Source organism: Sarcophilus harrisii, chromosome 3, assembly GCF_902635505.1.
Source record: "Sarcophilus harrisii chromosome 3, mSarHar1.11, whole genome shotgun sequence".
NCBI lineage: Eukaryota > Metazoa > Chordata > Mammalia > Dasyuromorphia > Dasyuridae > Sarcophilus > Sarcophilus harrisii.
The window spans coordinates 272,626,107-272,642,958 of record NC_045428.1 but is presented as its reverse complement, the minus strand read 5'-3'; the positions used below and the strand labels follow the sequence as shown (position 1 = coordinate 272,642,958).

At 32.2% G+C, this 16,852-nt stretch overlaps 1 protein-coding gene across 11 annotated transcripts in view; it reads left to right on the top strand.

Moving 5' to 3' along the window:
- The window catches only part of CNKSR2 (connector enhancer of kinase suppressor of Ras 2), a 315,200-nt gene that overhangs the window by 207,020 nt on the left and 91,328 nt on the right, over positions 1-16,852 (top strand). For 8 of the 11 annotated variants that reach the window (XM_031959493.1, XM_031959498.1, XM_031959494.1 and 5 more), the window contains 2 exons: positions 5,380-5,469; positions 7,806-8,020. In XM_031959493.1, the coding sequence (XP_031815353.1) occupies positions 5,380-5,469; positions 7,806-8,020 (305 nt within the window). The remainder of the gene's footprint in view (positions 1-5,379; positions 5,470-7,805; positions 8,021-16,852) is intronic. The other 3 variants (XM_031959496.1, XM_031959499.1, XM_031959501.1) reach the window with 1 other exon arrangement.

The following is a 16,852-nucleotide window of genomic DNA, read 5'->3' as shown; positions in this document are numbered from 1 at the left end:
AATATGTTCTGATTCCATATAGCTAGGCAACCCCTTCAAAGGTGGAGGGCTTCCAGGAGAGATAATTACTATTTTATTTATTTAGTCTTTGCTAAAAATATAAAAAACTAAGAATTGATTAGAGAAAATTTCAGTAATGATAACAAGGAAAAGGAAGGAAAAGGGAAAAGACTGCCTAGAACAAACTAGATTTCATCAGGTCAATTGAGCATTATATCACTTCATATAGTGTTAGTTAGAAATAACCTTGGAGATCATCCAGACCAAACCCTTTATATTAGAGAAAACAGAAGTTTGGAGACTGGTTAAATGTTTTGTCCAAGACCTTGCAATTGATTAGTGACCAAAGTGGGATTAAAATACTAGCCTTCTAATTCCCAAATCCAGAGTTCTTTTTACTCAACACCCTGGACTGATGACATATGTGAGTAATCAATAGAACTATTCACTATTCTTTTCAAGAAATAAAAGAATCTTAGAAGTTCCAGAAAAGGACAAAAATTATGCCCACTATCCTAAAGTGGGAGAAAAATGACTAGTAATGAAAGATTGATTGGATCAAAATTAATAGCTAGGAGAAAATTAAAATTAAGAATGAAAGTGATTTTCAACTGTCAAGAAACATAAAAGCTACTGCAGCATACCCTTTTAAAGAGCAAAATATGGCAGACTAATTTAATTTCTATTTATAGCATGGCTGCAATATGTAGAAACAAGGTTATAAAAATAAATCATTTCCTTACCTTTCTTTCTTTTTTTTGATCAGCAATAGAAATGTTTTCCAAATAAGACCACCTGGCTAAACATCTTATAAGCAGAAAATAGCTATTGCATTTATCTGCTAAGGTTTTTTTGTGCTTGAGCATTTTCTAGTTTTTTTCTCCATCAGGGGATATTTTATTCACTATGTCAATCATGTGTCTTAGAAAAAAGTAACTGGCAATCTTGCAGATCTTTATCTATTACATGGGACACATTGAGATGAAGCTTTGTAAAATAACTGTTTTCTTCTTGTTTTCTTCTTCTACTAGGATTTTCAAGCATTTTATAGTATTGTGTCATCTAGTCAAGGGAGGAGAGCTGTGAGTAAATACAATATAAATACCCAATATGGGGACTCTTAGGAAATTAGATCTAATATACATGTGATAACAGGATCATAAAGAAATACAAAACATAAAGCTGCAAAAATGCAATTCATGTGAATTAATTCTAAAGACTAAGATTTTATTCAGTTTTATAGAGGTTTGTCAAAGTAATATTATGATTTGAGATAGCCCTAATGCCTAGAATCCTGGAAATAATAGACTTTCATTTTTCCATGATTTTTTAAAAATTTTATTTGAGGTTCCAACTATCCTTAAATATAAGTGAGTTGACAAATTGTGATAAACATTATCTCTCCCTTTCAAGTTGGAAAGACTTCAGACCATTCACTGTATTCCAGTCTGCCAAGTTGTCATTTATACTGAAATTTTACTTACCACTTAATATAAATTTGTAACTAACTCATGTTGCAAAATTTTATTACAATAAAATATGAAATAAGAAGCTAGTCCTAGAACCATTGGTATCTTTTGAAATTGCACAAATAATGTGTTTACTTTAGAAAATTACTTCTAACACTGATGTCTCTATGGCTTTATTTTAAAAAGCCTCCATAACTTTCAAGAGTAATGTAAATAATGTAAATAAATAAAATTTTAAATAAAAAATATTTTAAATTTAAATCAAAATTAAATAAAAAAATTTAAATATTTTAAATATTAAAGTAAAAATTTAAAAATAAAATTTTAAATAAATTTTGATAAAAAAATTCTCAATTTTTCTGTGATGTTCTCTTTTAATATTAAAGTAGCAATAGTCCTCACTGATTGTATTATCTATTTCTCTGCCAAGATTTAGCATTTAAAACGACCTGCCCCTTTTCTAACCATGAATGCCAAAAATGTATGACTTCCATGAAATAAGATACATAGTGGCCATCCTGTGTCTCATGTTATAGTGCAAGTGCCAATTGGTTGCTTTGCCCATCCAGTTTATGGGCTTACAAGGAATATAATTATAATTCATTGCAGAAGCAGTCATTAAAAATCCTATCCACATTAGAAAGTTTCCAGAAGTGATATGAATCTTGGAAAATGAGATCCTGAGAAATATCATGATTAGAAAATAGATGGCATATATATAAATATAACACATAAATATAATTAATACAGACATAAAACCTATGTATAGATATATAGATGTTAAAAGAAAATATGGAGATAAAATATAGATATTGATAGAAAATATAAAATATAAATATAATTGATAGATCTATTAATATTAAGAGAAATGTGTAGAAATAAAATATCAATAGATATGAGATGGACAACACAAAGATATAATTTCCATACATACGTATTTCTATGTACCGACAAAGAGATGTTGAGAAAAATATATACAATGATAGATAAAGTAGATTGATATAGATATAGGTCTTTGATTTGTATAAATAGATATTAAGAGAAATATATAGAGATTTGACATATAAATATAGACATAATTGACGTAGATAAAAGTATCTATATGTAGATATATATTAAGAGAGAGAAAATATTTTTAGTCTAAAACTTTGGCTTTATTTGTGTTGGGAACTTTTACTAGGTAAAACTCCCATTATTAATGTAAAGCAGCACCCAGTCTGATATTGGAACACTGAGACATTAAGTGATTAACTAGTGTGGTCACACAGATGCTACATGTCAGATTTAGAATGTGAACTTATTTCTTCCTTACTCCAAATCCATTGTATCATACTGCCTCTCATATAAAATCTTGTTCAGATAAAATATTCTGAAATAAGTGTAGATGCCCATCTTTTTGACTCTATGGTTTTGACAGTCTGCATGACGAAATTGAACCTGATATTTCATATCAAAGAGTCCCAAATGAAAATACAATCAAATATAATTTATCATTGAATTATTCATTTTCCAAGTGGTTTTCTTATCATACTGTAGACATGGTCATAGAAATAATGCTTTTGAATTATCAGTGTTGACATTTCATGACAGTATGAAATGTAGTCTTCCTCTATTTGCTAGCCTGAATCTGTGAAACAAGAAAGTGGAAGTAGCTAAAATTCTTGTTTTTAGATTCTTGTCCAGTCATGCTGTCCATGACTTACTTTAAGATAGCAGATAAGATAGGCTTTGTGATTTGAGGCAAGCATTTATTTATATCTTCTGTAAAAATGAGTCATGTTGGCCCCATGCCTACTTCACAAAACATATGTTCTTAAGTTTTTAACAGCAAGAAATCTTAAAGATCATCTTCTCTAACCCCTTTGATTTTACACATGAGGAACTCAAACTCTGAGAGGTGAAACAACTTGCCTAATGTCACACCAGTGACAAAATTCCAGTTCCCCTGACCACAAGTTCACTATATCAAAAATGAGATCATATGTAAAGCTGTTCACATACCCAGAAAGAGGTGTGTGGAATAAATCACTTTTTAAAAGTTAATTTGTTTTATAATGAAAACTTTCTAATATGAGTTTAGAGCAATAAACCAATCCTATATTTAAATGGGACTTTGCAAGTACCCATATCCTTTCTGTAGGTATTAAACTAAAATAGAAACCAGTTTCTGAGAGCCACATATTGGCTTAGAGGACCACCAATTAGCATGAGTTATGTTGAAATGTATTTTTATTTATTTTGTTAACATTTCCCAATTACATTTTAATGTAGCTCCAGAGGCACCAGTAATTTGATAACCTTACTGTGGCAGATTTATTGAAAGCAGCTCTAATATTTTTATAATGTAGCCCCAAATCCTATTCATTGATATAATTTATCTATAATCACTAAAATACCTGCAGTATATTTTTCTGAAATCTATTATCTGACAGAAGTGGTTTGCTGAAATTCTCTGGTTTGACAAAATGCAAAACAGCTTTTCTAAAATTTTAGTTTTTAACCATAATTTTCTTTCTAATTATTTTGTCAGGAGCATGTGTAAATATGTTGTGCCAGAGCATCCCTCTAATATCCTTGAGGTCCATACCAGATATCTGCCTTCAAAGTGAATTGCCTTATAGTGATAACTTGTTATTATTTCACTAATTCAATTGCTTGAGGTAGCTAGGTAGTACAATTGATGGAACACAAAAGCTTGAAATCAGGAAGACATATTCATTAAGCTCAGCTCTGGCTTCAGACACTAGCTGGGTGATCCTAGGCAAATCATTTAGACTTGACCTCAGTTTCAACATCTATAAAATGACCTTGTGGAGGAAATGGCCACTCTAAGTATCTTTGCCAAGAAAACTCCAAATGGGTTAGATGAGGAGTCGAACACAACTGAAATGATCAAATAACAACAGCAATCAAGTTGCCTGGGAATGGAGTCTAATACAGTCTCATCTCTTTGAATTGTGCCCAATATAAGAGAGACTGCTATATCAACAAAATGTTATCATACTCCTATCAGAATGATTATGTCAGATTGTTTAAAAGATAAGATTGTGTGGTTATCATAAATTGCAGCATTCAGCATTCATCTCTTATCTATCCATCTATCAACCTCAGTCTATTATTATTCAAAAAATAGAAACCTAACTAGGAATCTAATATTAAATAACAAAAGTCTATCTTGATAGTTTCAATATGTCTGGATTGCTCACAATAGCTAGAATATTTTGTTAGTTAAGTTAGCTAAGTTAGCTTTTTCCTTTTACATTAAGTGCATGTGCATCTATCCTCAGGAAAAACTGTTCTTCTTTTCACCATCTTCCTTCTAAAAATCTGTCTAAATTCCTTCTCTTTTCCAACTAGAGAAATGTCAAGTGCTAATGTAGTCACTCAGTTTCTTATTAATATAGTCCAGTTTGAGAATGGTTGTAATACTGGGCCTGATGTCAAGAAAATCAGGGTTCAAATCCCACTATGGACAGTAGCTCTGTGACCCTTGTCATGGCACTTAATTTTGATGAGCATCAAATAGCTCATCCATAAAATGAGAAGCTGGGGCCTGATTATCTCTATGTGACCTTTCAGCTCAAATCTATGATCTTATGACTCATCCACAGCCTATGATGATTTTTAAAAACCCAGTGTGCCTGAGATAGAAAACCTCAATTATCTATCCATCATTATTTAGCTTCCACTTTCCCTGGCAAAATGCCACAGAGAGATAAATAGTGGCCACCTTTTCTGATTTCACCTTCTGGATCAAATGTACCTTTTCTTCATCTACAGCTAATAACACAAAATGCTGACCATGAGTGTGGTGAGTGTGTGTATATTAGCTGTGTCTGAGAAACAGGACAAATATGACCAAACAGAGGGGAAAAAAAGATGTGATATGAATTTTGTTCTCTGTGTTTAGGCAAGCTACGGCCTATATCTATGCCAGTGGAATATAATTGGGTGGGGGAGTATGAAGATCCCAGTAAAATGAAGAGAGATAGTAGAAGAGGTAAGTGTCCTAGAATCTCAGGGTAGGCTCTGTATTGTTTAAACTGTAAGTAAATTTAGATGTTCTTTAAAATAGACTCTGATGGCTTAAGATTAGTGTTTTTCAAATCATGTTCTTTCTGTGATTAACATAAGAAAGGCATTGTGGTGCTGTGGTTAGAGAGCTGACTTTGAATGTGGGTTCAATTCCTGCTTCATACTGATTGTGTGACACTGGGCAAGTCACTTCAGTATTCTAGGCCTCTCAGACAATACATTGTAGAGATACTGAACTGCAGTGGTAGGAAGTTTCCTATTCCTCTTCTTCTTCTGGGAATTCCTCACACCAATGAAATTACAGGTGTAGACCTATCATTAATCCTGTACTTGATAAAACATTGTGTTTTATTTAGCTGAACCAATGCAACAGTATTAGACCAAATGTTCATTCCTATTTTAAAAAGGTTAACTTCAAAGGACTCCTATGTCAAGCATGTATATTTAGTTAAAAGAGACATGACTATTGTGTAAAAATGAAGAAAGAATTATTATTTCAAAGATGAACATCAGTAAAAATGGAAAAGTAATGACACTTTATCAGAACAAGTACATGCAGCCATGTCATAATCAATCTACATTGGACTCAAAATCTAGTTCTTTCTCAGAGCTGTTAACTCTTCAGCTGAGTGAACTCCCTCTATCAATGGAACTCAAAATCCCCATAATACCTTAATAGATGGTCTTTTGGGTTTCAAAGACTGAAAATATTAAGCACCAATGGTCAACTTTCTGATACTGAACATCTCTGAATGCAGACAGACTTGTTCTCAGATGATGGACTCACAATCCATAATCCATTCAATATTCAAAATCTCTGTGGATTGATAGGAAGTGAGTGCCAAGGCTTTTCGTTCTTTAGCATAGCTTTTAAGAATGCATTCACCTTCAGCCTACAATGAGGGCTCTCTAAGTGAGCTCTCTGATGTTATGACCATAAATATGCTCAGAATAAATCAGAGAGTGGGCCTCAAGAAAACAAAAAATAATAACAATAATTTTAATTTCATATACAAACAATTGTTTTAATTGGTATCATGCATATATGTGTCATGTCCCACTCAACTGTGATGTTAATGGTCTAAAATATCACAAGATTTTTTTCCCCCTCATTCTGTTTGGTGTTAGAAATATATTCATAAGCAGAGATGGAATGTTCATAGAACAGGATTCTGCTGTGGTATTTGCTCTAGGAAAATATTTTTGTTCTAATCTAGAGTTGAAAAGAGTAATGGATAGAGGTCAATATAACTGATATTGATGGCATTGGTAATGAGAATTTGAACCATTGGAGATATGGTGAGCCCAACAGAAGTTGAGGCAGCCTCTTAATTTCTATAAAGAAATGTTTCCACCCTGCTATAAAGCTGTGGTACTGCTTTCCAAAAGTCATAAGGCTGTGGATGAGGCATCTAAAAAAAAAATTCACTATAGACCAAGGAGAAAAATGCTCCTTACAAGAGTTAATTCATTAATACTTAATTAGCAAGATGATTTTGAGTTTTGATGTTGTTAATGCCAAATTTTAATGTATTTATTTCATTACTACACATATCACAGACTGATCATGATAGGCTTCTTTTTCATTATTACTTTTGGACCTGATTTTATAGAGGTTTCCATTCTGATACTCTTGGTACACACAATAAAATCTTATTGAGCTGATTTAACTATTAAATTTCCAAAGTTTCAGTTATTTTCAAACTTGGATGGATACTTCAATGGATCTATGACCTCATCGATATAAGTACTCCCTCTAACAATATGGAAAACATCCCATACATGCCCTCTTATCCTATATAACTTTTGTCCATGTTTTCCTTTAATTGTTCATGAGGGGTCCACTTGTTGCACTGGGGACCTTCTTCTGGAGATCTTAGCAAAAATTTTAGTTACCTAATATTATTAAATTTTTAACAAGTTTGGGGAAAATGGAAGAGAAAAAATGTTTACCATGTTACCTCTAGAGTAGTATTATTAGGTTTGATTTTCTCACAAGTAGATTGATAAGTCAGTAATATGTTACATGGAATACTTAATCACAACATGAATTTTCATATTTTCAATGAACCTGGCATGCCATATGCTACCTGATCCTGCTTGTTCTATGATCCCAGCTCATTGAGTGTCATGTGCAGTTTTATTATCCAGAAAATGCTTTCCAAAGTTATGTCAGGTTAAAATTCCAAGAGTAAACCCATTATTTATCATAGTTAGTAGAAAAGAACATGTAGTTCTTTTAACTGGAACCAGTTAATGATTTACTTATTCTAAGTGATGCTTTTCTCTCTCCTTGTTTAGAAAATTCCCTACTTCGGTATATGAGCAATGAAAAAATTGCTCAAGAAGAATACATGTACCAGAGAAATAGCAAGAAAGATACAGGGAAAAAATCAAAAAAGAAGGGAGATAAGAGTAATAGTCCAACTCACTATTCCTTGCTACCTAGTTTACAAATGGAAGCATTAAGACAGGACGTCATGGGCACACCTGTGCCAGAGGCCACCTTGTATCACGTGAGTAAAATTTTCAAAGGTTTGCTATTACTGCCTTTATTATGAGATTTATATGTGACTTTTGGTAGAGTTGGTGGTAAAAGTAAAGGTAAGTGATGAATTGTGCATCATTTTTATTGTAGTATGTCACCATTTTAGGCTATTGAGTCAGCTTGGTGGAACAGTGGACAGAACACTGATTCTGGAGTTCAGGAGACCATTTCAAATCCACCATCAGAAATGTATTAGTTGTGTGATCCTTGACAAGTCACTTAACCAACTCAATTTCTTCAGTTTTAAAATTAAATAAATTTAAGATTAAATAAATTGAATAAATAAATTAAATAAATTAATAATGACACCTACTCTCTGGGGTCACTGTGAAGATAAAATGAGATAATATCAATAAATTACTTTGCAACTTTTAAAAAAACAAGGTGAATGGTAGCTATTACTTCTATGTCCTCAAGATTATATATCCATTCAGGTTCTCTCTTACTGGTATTGAGATAGCTTCATAAGGAGAAAAAAAGGGAATTATATCTATCTGTTTGAATATGTCCAACATGCATGTTACATATACATATATGTATATATACATAGATCTGTGTATCTATGTGTATGTATATATCACTTTTTTATGTGAAGGAATGCATTGATAGAATGGCAGCAAACTTTTAAAGGAATATAAAAATGATGTCTGTATTTTATTCCATTTTTGCTCATTCTGACTATGCATCCTCAAGTTATAAAGACTCGTGCTCTAAAGTAAAACTAAATTAAGCCTATAATTTTGAAAAAGATGAATCTGTTAAGATAATGAGAGTGTGCACACACAAATTAATAATCCTCAACAATGAAAATGAAGAGAATAAAATGCTAGGGAAATGACAAATATTCTCTCCCCCACTGGGATTTGCTCCAGACAGATAATTTAAAAGTTAAAACTCTTAGGCCGTCATCAAAGATAAACAGTGAAGTTTTCTATGCTTTGTTGAAGTACAAAAATGTTGGGCTGTAGTTAAACAAAATTAATCATAGGTTAATGAAACCCGGAATTCTTTCATTTTTTAAAAGCATCTAATTGCTTTCAGCATTCAAAGAGAGAATAGCTATTATACAGAATTTTGCAGTGAACTATGGTATTTAGAGGAGAGAAATGTACTCATCTTCACTGTTTTATTTATGGGGAAAAGTTAAACACACAAAGAAGAAATCAAAAATGTCTAGTAAAAGCTACAGCAGAATCTGCTGATTGGCTAAATAAATTTAGAAAAATAAATAATTCACACATTGTGGCCCTCGGACATAATATGTCAGATTTGGTATGGGAATACTCTTGCAACCTAATTATAGTTACTACTGTAATAAAGTATGTTTGGAACAGAAAGGTTTCCATCATACCCAAATGGAGCAAACTATCTATTCTTTTGTTGGAGCAACATGTTTATTTGAAGGCTCTTTTTGTGACTACACTGTTTGATTCTTCATCATCATTTAGAGGTCATGTGGAGCTAGTAGCATTTTTTTATAATGCACTTCAATTAATAAAGTCCAAGAGGCTATAAAATACTCATTCCCTTTCCCAGTCACACTGCCAATTGTACATCAACTCATACTCAGTAGATCTCACAAACAGTTATTTCTGCTCTTGCCAACACTTTTCAGCTGGGATGTAGTATCTACATAGCAGAATCTTTGAGCAGTGATGAAAAATACATAAGCAGCATGTACAGTAATCATAAAAATTAAAGAATTCCTGTAGTGGGAAACTTATCTGTGTGGAGTTTGATTGGTTTATAATTGGTTTTAATAAATTTATTAACAGCAGTTTCAGGGATCTAAATGAGTTTATAAATTACATTGCATTCTGACTCTTCTATACTGAAAGTAAAAGAATTAAAAAAAAAAAAAACATAAACCCAAATGAGGCCCTAAAAAAGAAAACTACAAATGTATTTCTTCATTTGGTCATGTTAGACTGTTTCTGGTTTTCTTTATTAATTATAAAAACAATTTTATTACATTTTTGACAGCCACCATAAAGAAGTTTATTTAGAATGACTCGGAGTGAGTTGTTCTGGTTAATTAAATATTCTAGTTAATTGAATTGTTTTTCCCATATACTATGCACTAGAGTTTCTGTGTGTAAAGAGGGACTAACTTTCATTTCTCCAAAGTTTTGGATCACATTTCTGGAGAGACGGGAGAGCAGTGCATCCTTTAGAATAAAATCCTTTAGAGAGGAGAGTGAAAACCAGGAAATGGATGAGGGTATTTTACAAATTAGCTAGATGGTGAATGCTAATCCATTAGTCTGGGGTCTAGCAATACCTCTGCTATACTGTTTTCCAAATAAATGCAATAAAATACTCTTAAAACTCAAAATCATCAAGCCTAATTTAATTAGTGTCATTACTGTAGAATAGAGCACTCCAAAAATAGGATTTGAAACTGAATATGCTCTAAGGCCGGTATTCTAAAATTTATTCTGAAAGTTCCCCTTTTGGACAAACTTAATAATAGCTCATCTCTTCTGTATGTTATTCTCATGAAAGAGGAATACCAAAAAAAATACCAGTTATTTGAGTTTTCTGGTCGTTATGGCTTGTGGATAAATTTCTCTCTCTTACCTTATCAAAACCTATTTAACAACTTAAAGCATTAAGAATTCCTTCAAGTATCATATTCTAACAGGGAAATCAAAGTATAACTTAATTTTTGTCCTAATGATAGTTAAAAGTATCATTCAAATATAAAATCTTATAGAATGCCTTCCTGTTCACATGAAAACTCATAAAATGTCAGAGCTGGAGGAAATCTAGCAAACACAATGTAGCCCACCCTCTTAATTTTCAAAATGAGACAAGTGAGATTCAGAGAATTGAAGCATTTTGGTCAAGATCATGTGACTAGTAAAAAAATCTAATGATTATTATTGTCCATTAATAGTTGGTTAGTAGAAATGAAATCAATGATACTCAATTATATGACTCCAGAATCATACCAGTGATTAACATCAACCAAAACAAGCCACTTAACCTCTACAAACCTTATAATGTTTAGTAATTTCTAAGATAGAAAATAGAAGGGCTTGAAGAGATTACACATGTAAAATCTTAATTAAATTATCTACTTTTAGAAGAAAGTTTAAGAGTAGAATTCCAGGCATTAGCCAGCACTTAAGAAAATCTGTGACTTTATTTCTATTGCTTTCTACTTCATCTTTAGAATGTTTTCACTTTATGAACCTTAACAGTTTAGAAAAAATTTTAAAGATTATTTTAAGGGAAATAAATGTTCTGCAATAGATCTGTTTACTAATATTGTTAAAGTACTTACAATGAAGATGGCGTGACCAAAATTTGGAAAAATTATATACTTTATTTTCCCAATTATTATTTTGTTGTTGTTTAGTCAGTTAAGGTCTTTGTGACCCTATTTAGGGTTTTCTTAATTGGAGAGGATTGTACTTTCCTTCTCCAGTCCATTTTATAGATGAGAATACAGGCAAACAGGATTGTGTTATCCAGGATCTGAGGTCTTCCTGATCTCCAAGCCAGCATTCTATCCACCACACCTTTAGCTGCCCATAAACTTTTATTTTTATGTAAACTCCTCAACTTAGCATTTTGAGCCCTTTGCAGTATAAGACCAATCTATCTTTCCAGATTTCCTTTGCTAGTTCATTACTTTTCACCTAGACATTCAAACAGATCTTATTATTTATCCTTACACAGGATACTCCTCCTCCTGCTCAATGCCTTGGTATTGACTATGCTTCATGCTATCAATATGTTCCCTTCTTACTCTTTGAAACATTTTTCTTCAAGATTCAGCTTAAATACCATCTTCTGAATTAAATCTTTCTGATGCCCCCTCCCAAGTGCTAGTTCCTTCCTTCCATAATTATTTTGAATCCCTTTTATATACCTATTTGATATGTCCTTTCCCTTTCAATTTGACTGAAAGTTCCTTTAGAGGAGAAGCTGTTTAAGACTTGGCTTTATAGCCTCAGAACCTCAGTAATTTTATATCTTTAGTACCATAGTATCTGATATGTAGAAAGCCTTCATTAAATTCCTGTTGATTAACTAATTGATTAATTTATTTTAATCCCTTCTCTTAATCAAGTAAAAAGAATCCAATAATATGTAACAACTTAATTAGGAAATGATAAAACAAAAAGCCATGTGAAGTCCAAGGTGGGGAAGATAAGTGAGGGAGAAGAAAGAGAACTTCATGAAGGATGTGATATTTAAATTTCATTTAAAGATATATTTAAGAATTTAATGGGTGAAAAGGGGGAAGGAGGACAATTCAGGTATGGGGCAAATATAAGGAAAAACCTAGAGCTGAGAAAGTATACAGGCTTGTTGTTGTACTTGAGGGTAGTGCCTAACATTTCCAGATAAAGTTGAAAATATTAAATAATACCTAGATGACATAAGACTCTGAAAGTCAAGAAAAAGAGTCATCAGTAGGGAGCCACTAAATATTGTTGAACAGGGAATTAAGAGGACCATCCCTTGGCAAAATGAAGATTATTCTGAGAGAAGGAAAGGGGAGAATATTAGAGGGGGGGAGAAATTAAAGATGGGAAAGGCTATTGGCAAACCATTGAAATTTAATCTAGAAAGATGGATAGTGAGGCAGCAGCAGGAATAGAAAAGAGGAATGCAGTTGATTATTTGAGTTGACATCTATAGGACTTAGTAGCTTTGTTTTTGAGAAATAAGAGACGAGTCAAGTATAATAAGACTCAAGTTTCAGATGTGAAAGCTAGATGAATGGAATTGGTAAAGGCAGAAGAAATAACATATTTAAATACAATATAATATATTAATAATGTATATATATGTTATATTATATATAATATATATAATAAAATATAGCTCAGGTTTGGATATGTTTAGTTTGAAGCTTTGGAATATTATACCAATAGAGATATGCTATAGGAAGTTTGAAATATAAGAACAAAGTTTACAGGAAAGTGAAAGACTACAAGCCTATATTCTGGACAAACTGATCTACTTGCAATTCTATAATTTCATCTCCCACTTCCATACTTTTGCATAGATTATCCCTCATGCATGAAAATCTGTCCTTCCTTACTTAGATTAATTAGAAAACTCACTTTTTAAGTGGTATCTCATGGGTAACTCTTAAGGAAAGACTTTCCTGATCTCACTATTTGTTAGTGCTTTCCCTCTCTTTAGATTATTGTGTATGTTTTTGTATGTTTAAATATCATATTCTTCCATTACAATATGAGCTTCAGGGCAGGAATATTTGATTATTGTCTCTAAAGCAAGCAGAGGACCTACTAGATGTATAATATATAGTTGCTGTATTTTAATGGGTTGCAGACAGAGATTTGGCTGAAGTTATGATGATGAATGAAGAGAATAAGGCCACAGACTGAAATTATGGTGTGGGGAGGCCTTTATTAAAGAGTGAAAAAGAATGGTTAAGGAACAGAGGAATCACTTAAAATGCAAGGGAACCAGGGGATATATTTTCTCTGAAATAAAGGAAGAAGGAAATACTTGAAAGAATGATCAACCTTGTCAAGTATTGTCTAGAATTCAAAGACAAGAACTGAAAAAAATATATAATTATTTGGATTTGTAAAGAAGTCATCAGTGACTTTCAAAAGCATTTTCTGGACAGTTGGAGGAAAAAGGCCATATTTAGAACAGAGTAAATGCTGAAAAATAGAAGACATCAGAAAGAGTTAACTCTTTTCAAGAAGTTTAGTGGTGAGAATAACAGAGACATGGGAGCCAAACTGGGTAGAATGGTCAAGGGAAGATATCTATCTATAGGACTGCAGACATCTGGATATATTTTTAGTGATACATTGTTCAGTTGTTTTTGGTCATGTCCAATTCTTTGTGACCCCAGTTAAGATTTTCTTAGCAAAGATATTGGAGTAATTTGCTCTTTTCTTCTCCAGCTCATTTTACAGATGAGGAAAATAGGGTTAAATGACTTGCCCAGAGTCACACAGCTGCTAAGTGTCTGAGGCCAATTTGAATTCAGAAAGATAAGTCTTCTTGATAAGCCTAGCAATCCATTCACTGTGTCACCTAGTTGACAGAGGAGTGTTTCTTAAATTCCTAAAATTATAAAAGGGGGAGGGGGGAGAAGGAGGAAGAATTTGTTGTGACTGTTATTGTTATTCCAAATGATTAAAAGATAGATTTGTCTTGACTCTTTAAGAAATATTTGTTCTTATACTTACTTTTAATGAGATACTAAACCTGAATTGATTTCTTTCCAGCTTCCTACCTTCTTTTACTGGTACTGAGGGAATACCAACAGCCCGTTAATATTTTTATTAAGCTAAGGCAAACACATGGTATTGCTACTAAACTAAGAATGAGCAGGTGTTCTGAAAGATGTATTAGGGAGGAGGAATGTATAAAATGATACAGTTAAAATTGTCTTGAATCTCTAAAGCACAAAAATGAGAGCACTAGCACATCCACACTTTCTAAGGTTGCTTAAACCTATTATACTTTGCACCAATTTATTTTTCCTCCTTCAATCCATTTTACCTCAATCTTATGCTTTTAACAATTGAATTTCACTGAGAAGGTGAAATCTTTCCATTAAAGATAGAGAGAAAGAGATGACAGAGATGATAGATATAAATAGACAGACATAGATAGATGATAGATACATATATACATAGATACATAGACAGAGAAATACTTTGTTTATCTGTCATGTATTTACTATTCCTCAATCTTCTCTTGACTTCTTCTCCCTCCTCACATAAATAATCAAGCTGTGTCTGATACATGCTGCCCATTCCCTTTATGGCCCTAGCTAATGAGTCTTCTTTTCCTTCAAGGCTGAGCCACCTCCTCCACAAAGCTTTCCCAGATCCTTTAGCTAAAAGTAATTTCTTTCTCTCAAAACATTTGCATAGAACTTTATATAGATATTTCTTTTCCTTTTAAAATTTTATTTATATTCACATACTCAGTATGTATACATATATAATAGTAAAAATATATTTTAAAATTGAAAAAAAATTTGATAATTGTGCAGAAAAAAACAACGTCATTTAACTCTTAATTTGAAATTTTAGGAGTAATTTTTATATAATATTCTACCTGATATAACTGTGTTAGTATTTAGAGAACAAGGGGTAGCACACAATTATAAATGAAGTTACTAGAAAAGCTGAGGCTAGTGGATTTCTTAAACTAGGGATTTTGAGAAGTACTAAGCTCTAATGATTAGGTGTCTATACAATTCATCATCAATATATAGGCCCATAGGGAAGCAGGGGAAGCATACCACCAAGTTGCAAGAGATAGACAGTTAGAAATGGAGAGACAGACAGAGGCAGAGAGACAGACAGAAACAGACAGACAAAGAGACAGATAAAGGAACACAGACAGACAAACAGGGAAAGAGAGACAGACACACAAGATGGAGATGGAGAACAGAGGGTGAGAAAGGCAGACAGACAAAAGCAAAGACACAAAAGCAGGTATAGAGACAAAAGTTAGAATTTAAAATATGAATTTTAATTGTAGCTCTGATATTTATTAAGGCAAGAAGAAAATTGACATGGAGCAAAAAAGATTTAAGTTCATTAGAACATTGTGACTTTGAGTCACTTAATTATTTTATGCCTCAATTTTTTATCTGTATACTATGGATAAGAATTATATCTAACTCACAGCATTGTTTTGAAGATCAAATAAAAGGCCATATTAAAGCACTTTACAAACTTTGATTTGCTAAATATAAATGATATTATTACTAACTGGTTAACCTTGGGGAAATCATTTAATTGCTTTTACACTAAGTTTCATTAGTCAAATGGGAATAATAAGGCTAATATGATCTACCTCTAAATGCAGTTCAGGGAAACATTTAAAGCATTACATTGAATAGGAATTGTTTTTATTTTTAAAGATCCCCTTTAAGTAAAAAAAAGGAGGTCTTAGAGCTCATCTTTCATATTCTCCAAGAACTTGGCAAATTTTTGTAAATGATAATTTGTCCAGATTAAAACTTGTAAAATGAATTCACAAATAAAATAAACATTAATTTTAGACCTTCCAGTTAGGAGAACAGAACAACTAACATTTAAGTAAGATTCTAAAGAAAGCATGTGAGCCCACTTTGGAGAAAAAACAGCAATGAACTTCCTACTTTTAGAACCTAAAAAGCAGCAATACAGATTTTGAGTAGGTGTCTAGAAACCTGGAATGTTCCTTTTGTACCAATCTGACATATGTTGCTTGGTCCTAGTCTTCATTACTTGGAATCTTCTTCTTGGCATTCATATATGAGAATTTAATAGTGTTTCATTTCTGGTGCTAGTGATATAATTTTAGCCTTTTCAGTCACTTTATGAAGTTTTTTTTTAACAAAAACTTCTGGAAAATATTTTCAAAATATATCTGATAGAAAAGATGAAATCTTGCCTAGATAAGAAATGTCCTACTAATATCAGCATATTTGACATTCATAATGAGTTTTGTCTCAAATTATAATTAGAGTTTAATTTTTACTCTTGAATAATATACCTTGCCAGACATTCATTGTGTCAAAGTAACTAATAGAAATTTACTATGAAAATAGAAAGTATGGAGAGGATTGACAATTTCAAGTATTTCTCATTTACTTAGCATGAAAAATTTGTTCATTTCTGGATCATGCTGGATAAATCAGCTATTACTAAAATTTATCTGGTCCTCCTTAAGTGGTGGGGTTGTTTCATTTGTTGTATTTGTAACAGTGTCTGGCATTTAGTAGGTGCTTAATAAATGTTTATTGATCGATTGATTTGGACTTTAACTCATATAACACAGCCAGGTCTTG